This window comes from Neophocaena asiaeorientalis, unplaced genomic scaffold (genome assembly GCF_003031525.2).
Source record: "Neophocaena asiaeorientalis asiaeorientalis breed wild unplaced genomic scaffold, Neophocaena_asiaeorientalis_V1.1 scaffold43, whole genome shotgun sequence".
NCBI lineage: Eukaryota > Metazoa > Chordata > Mammalia > Artiodactyla > Phocoenidae > Neophocaena > Neophocaena asiaeorientalis.
This window is the reverse complement of record NW_020173674.1, coordinates 6,791,577-6,797,062: the sequence shown is the minus strand read 5'-3', so window position 1 is coordinate 6,797,062 and position 5,486 is coordinate 6,791,577. Positions and strand designations below refer to the sequence as shown.

The 5,486-nt window shown below is 56.7% G+C and overlaps 1 protein-coding gene across 1 annotated transcript in view; it reads right to left on the bottom strand.

The window, feature by feature from the left end:
• Window positions 1–103: 103 nt before the first annotated feature.
• Window positions 104–5,486, bottom strand: part of MAP3K11 (mitogen-activated protein kinase kinase kinase 11) — an 8,803-nt gene continuing 3,420 nt past the window's right edge. The window contains exons 3-7 of the mRNA XM_024748495.1: window positions 2,319–2,499; window positions 1,982–2,130; window positions 1,701–1,876; window positions 1,318–1,561; window positions 104–815 (exon numbers count right to left, since the gene is read on the bottom strand). Coding sequence (XP_024604263.1) covers window positions 619–815; window positions 1,318–1,561; window positions 1,701–1,876; window positions 1,982–2,130; window positions 2,319–2,499 — 947 coding nt within the window. The 3' untranslated portion in view covers window positions 104–618. The remainder of the gene's footprint in view (window positions 816–1,317; window positions 1,562–1,700; window positions 1,877–1,981; window positions 2,131–2,318; window positions 2,500–5,486) is intronic.

Here is a 5,486-nt window from a genome sequence, read left to right as displayed (position 1 = left end):
GTGGGGGGGGCCGCGGGGGGGGGGGGGGGGGGGGGGGGGGGAATGGAAGGAGTCTGAACTGAGGTCAAGAACGCTGATCCTCGTCCTCCCATCATGAGAATCAAGCTCCAGGGGCAACTTATTGGAGGATTGGGGTGGGGTGTGGGTCAGGCTGGGCCCCATCCCATTCCCAGGGTGAGCTTTGGGCCACAGAGAATCTGAACAGAACTGGGGTAGGTGGGTGTGGGGTCCTGGGACTGGCAGTGAGGCATCTCATCTAGTCCTTCTTCACCCGGCATTTGCTGCCTAGTAGTTAGTAGAGCCACTACAGCAAATTGCGTGGGTTTGAATTCTGACTCTGCCACTTGCTAGCTGTGCAACGTTAGGCAGTTACTTTTCTCACTTTTCTCATCAGTAAAACTTATATAATAACAAGGACATCTACCTCACAGGGTCTTCGTGAGGAATTAATATTAGCAAAGTGTTTAGGAAAATGAATGGGACATAGTGTCATACAATTGCTAGACTGAAAAAAGTTGTAAAATGCATGCTGCTTGGGGAACTTAGAGGTACCAGTTTAGACAGATAGGGGAGGGCGCCTGGGAGCAGGGGGGAAGAGGAGGAGACAGTGTGTGGGATCTACTTGCAAGGATAAGGTTTGACTGACAAAAGGATAAGGTCTGGGGGTAAGGGCATGGGCAAGGGGAGGCGAAGTTTCTTACACTGGATGGCCCGGAACCGGGGGAAGGTGGGCGAGTCCCCAGCCCCGACCTCGAAGACGTTTCTCCTCCTGTCCAGGCCGGGAGAGGCCTGCACGGTGATGCGGTGTTTGAAGTCTGGGGTTGGGGGGGAAGCAGGGCGCAGGTTTGTGGTGAAGGAGAGACTGGATCCTAACCCGCAGGGCCCCTCGGCAGTTCCCAGGCCACGCAGGCAGTGCTGGAACAGGGCCTGGCACAGTGGCTGGGTGACTGGGGTCGGCCTCACTGCCTTCCTGGGCCCCAGGCTCTCCGTAAGGAAAGCAGACCTCTTACGCGGAGAAGCGCAGCGGAGTCGGAGATTCCCAGGAGGCGGCCCACCCCACTCCCTCGGCTTTCTCAGAACTTTCATGAGCCCCGCCCCTTCCCGGCCGTAGCCACTCCCAGGCCGACATGCAAATATTCCCGCCAAAACCCGCCCACAAACGAAAACACACTCCTGGCCCCTCCCCTTCCAGCCTCGTCTTACAGGCCCACCCACCAACGCCCTAGACCAATCCCGGTGTGGCCAGCACACCCGCCTGACCCCACCCCTCCGCCCACGAAGCCAATGGCGGGCGCCGTGCTGGGGCCCGCCCCTTACCGAGCGGCATGCTGATGCGCTCGCCGCCGTCGCGCGCTCGGAGTTTGCTGCGCTTGAAGGTTCCGCGGCGGCGGCGAACGTGTGGCCGTTCGCGATCAACTTGCTGCAATAGAAGTGTCAACTCGCGCTCGAACACCTCCAGCTCCCACTGGGCCAGCAGGTGCTCGCGCCGCCGCAGCTGCTCTGCCTGTGACCGCTGCTCACGCGCCGCGCGGGTCAGCTCCTCCTCGCGGCTCAGTAGTTCCTGTGCCCGGGACAATGGAGGCGGTGGAGTCAGTCGGGTACGGTCTCAGACGCTCACCCCGACCTTCTGCCCCATGGAAACCGGGGAGACATTCCTTCCCGGCGTCCCCTTCCAACCCTGGGACCCCGACTCCTCCCACCTTTTCTTTGGCCCGCAGCTCGTCAAAGAGGCCTTGGATCTCGCGCTTCCAGCCTTCCTGCATGGAATGGAAGGAGTCCCGAGGCATTTCCCGCAGGACCTGCGCCTCTAGTGCCTCCAACTGCTGAAGGATGGAGGCGAAGTCGGGCCTGCGGTGGGGATCCTGCGCCCAGCAATCTGGGGAAACGGAGTGGAGGGGGGACAGGATAAGAAGGGGTCTGTGAGTGGATATGTCCTGGGCCAAGGAGCTCTGCCCCTCACCCTCCTGCCCCATCCCCTTACCGGCCATGAGCTGTGCGAAGGGCTCGGGGCAGGTGGATGGGATGGGCAGTGTGAGCTTGTTAACGGCCACTCCATAGGCTACAGCAAGGCAGTCGATGCCACGGTAGGGCACCTCCCCAGTCAGCAGTTCCCACAGGAGCACCCCAAAACTGTGGGTGAGACAAAGGGTCTATGTCCCCTCCTCTACTTATTCGTTGCCATTTCATCCTAAGGCAACCAAGAGCTCAGTGGTCTGTGTCCCTCCCTCTGGGCTCTGCTTGTCTGCCCAGCCCTGGATTTTGGCAGCCACCTCTGCCCTCTGCAGCCCCACATCTGTCCAGCCTCCACCCAGCCGCACCTCCAGACATCGCTGCCCTTAGAGAAGGTGGAGGCCTTGATAACCTCAGGAGCCATCCAGGCGTAGGTGCCTGCAGCACTCATTTGTGTGGTTTTGTGCCACTCGCGGGCCAGGCCGAAGTCAGTGATCTTCAGGGTCTTGTGTTCCATGTCGTCACCTTCAATGGGCTGCAGCAGCAGAACTGGGGAAGAGAGGAAGGGCTGTGGTGCTCCAGGCTCAGGTGGTGGGGACAAGGGAGGAGCTGGGAGCAAACTGTCATCTGACAGACATCCAGGCTGGGTACTGGGGGCACCGAGGTGAACTGGTCTCAATCTTGCCCTGGAGAGCTCATAGCTGGGGTTGGGGTAGAATCAGACAATAAGCACAAGGCTGGGAAACATTTACCAAGGGGTTACCAGAGGCCAGGCATTTTACACGCAGCATTAGCACTCACAAAAAAAAAAGTCTATGAGGTAGACATCATTATCCCCATTTTGCAGAAAAGGAAACTGAGCAATAATTTGATTTAACCTAGGGCATACGCAAATAAAGCAGATGCCATGACCTGGTCTGTGTGCTTCCAAAGCCAGTGCTCTAACTTTCTCCTAACACTGCACGGAATAGAAATGGGCAATATGGGGACCTTCCTGGTGGTCCAGTGGTTAAGACTCCACGCTTCCACTGCAGAAGGCATGGTTCAATCCCTGGTTGGGGAACTAATATCCCGCATGCCACGGTGTGGCCAAAAAAAAAAAAAGAAAGAAAGAAGTGGGCAATATGGCAGCCTCTCAGCATTTGTAACTTTGATTTCAAGAGAAACCTGTGTCTTGTCATTTTGCTGAGGCAGGAGTGTGAATCAGAACCTGCCTCGGGGTGGGGAGCAGGAGGGAACCCCCTTGTGAGAAAGGAAGCCCAGCAGGCACTACAGACCCCTGGTGTCCATGTCCCATTATGGCTAGCGCAGCCGCTCCCAGGGGAAAGGTTCCAAAAGATATCCACTGATGCAGCTGGATGTGAAGAGAGAGAAAGGGGTCTAAGAAAGTGGTGGTTCTTGGCTAGAAAGGAGTTTGGGACAAATGTAGTAGTGGATAGACGTGGCAAGGGCTGATGGCTTTGTCCCAAATGGGGCCACCATACTCTGTACAGAGAGGAGAAGCAGCAGCTTGCAAATCTCTCACCAGGAAAAGCATGGCTCAAAGGAGAGAAGTTTTAGAGGAATAAAAAGAGGACAAAATTATAGAATTTTCAAGGTTCTGAAGAGGCCTCTCTACTTTTCTGGTTATAGCCAACTGCATTGTAGAGAAGTGACATCCAAGCCAATGACATTTCTGAACACACATCCTTTCAGGGCACACCTCTCAGCAATCCTGCCCAGAGTGACAGCACCATAGTGGGGGCAGAGGACACAGGCACCTAATACAGCCCGGCGAGTCAGGGAAGACTTCTCAGAGGAGGTGACAGAAGCAGGGTATTCGCTTTTCTAGGTCTAAAGCCACAACCCCTGATCCTGCTGCTGGCCGAGCTCTCTGGGCCTCCTGGGGGCATCTGGCACTGCTGCTCAACCCCTCCCTGCTGTCCTTGGCTCCCAGGACCTCTGGCTGCTTTGGCTGTTTCCTTCAGGGCCTCCCCACCCTTAGCCTTTTCAATGCTGGTGTTCCTCAGAGCCTGGCTTCCCCTTGACCTTGGCCCACTGCCCCCAGGCTGTCCTGGACTCTCCCAGGTGCCAGCTGCCCGCTCCTCACTGGCATCTCCCACATTGGGAACTCCAGTTCAGAAGTCGATCCAGCTGCCTATCAGCTGCCCTACCTGATGTCTTTATACCCTCAACAACCATCTTCATCCTTCCACCGTGCCTGGCAAATCTTCCCACAATTTCTCAAAATTCAGAGAATGATCCTGCAATCTACCTTCTCCTCTTAGCCAAACTGGGGCTGAGTACTGAACAGTTAAAGCTAGGCATGACGACAAAACCCACCTCAGAGGGTCATCATGAGTATTAAACAAGATCACCTTTTTTTTTTTTTGGCGGCACCAAGCGGCATGTGGGAACCTAGTTCCCCAGCCAGGGATGGAACCCATGCCACCTGTAGAGAGGAAGCGCAGAGTCTTAACCACTGAGCCGCCAGGCAAGTCCAGCGAGATCACGCTTCTTAAAGCTTTAGCGCAGGATCTGACAGTTGTCCTAAAGATTCTGCTGCTAATCTCTCTCAGATTGACTTTCTCCTCCAACCTCTAACATCTTACTCCCAGCTTCACAACAGCCTCCGGCCCGGCTGCTGAAGACTCAGAACTGGACCATTCAGTAAGCTCTGCGAAAGTTCATTCCAGAGAAGAGCCGCAGCAGGCTGGGGCAGGCAGCTGGAGAGGGACCAGGCAAAGGGATCCATGTACTGGGGCTGCGGGGAGGGACTCCCGCCTCCTCTGGTGCCAGGACCCACCCATCCTCTTGACGGCTGCTTCTCAGTCGGGTCTCTAGCCACTTGTGGTACCTCACAGACCGATGAACCACCTTCTGCGCCAGTATCTCAAGCTGGGAGGCCAGCCTCCCTTTTTTGGTCAGGTAATCTGAAGTCCAGAGAGGGGCAGCAACTCAAAGTCTCAGGACTTCTTTCTACTGGTGGCCTTTCTGCCGCCTCCTACCCCCCAGCTTGACCTGACACCTGTGAAGCCTTATCCTCACCTCCGTGTCCCCTGCTTTTCTCCAAGTGCCTTGAATTTGTTACAACCCAAGTTGCTCTTCTGGTGTCTGATGTAGACCTTGGGGATGGGGCGGTCAGGGGTCACTCAGAGGAGAAGGGGCTAGAGATCCCCCTCCCAGCATCCCCTTAGGGCTCCCTGGCCTCTGAAAGGGACCTGGCCCCCAGCCCCCTTCCTGGGCTGCCTCTGTGAAGCTTGGGAGTGGCCTAGGCAGCTTACGCCTCTTCCGCTTCCCTCCCATGGTCCCTACTTCTCCTTTCTGGGAGGCCTGGCTCAGGTCTCCAATGGGGGCGGGGGTCCTTTGGTGGAGAATTGGGAGAGGTCAGGCCCAGGCTGGGCTGGCTGGTCAGTCCTGTGACTCGTGGGCCTAGAGAATTCCCCCTCCTCTCCCTGCCAGGCTTCCTCACAAGGCCCCCATTGTCCAGGAAAATCACGCCATTGTTTCCTGCCTGCACCCCCCCCATCCCAGGGACTCCCCCTGCCGATGCAGCA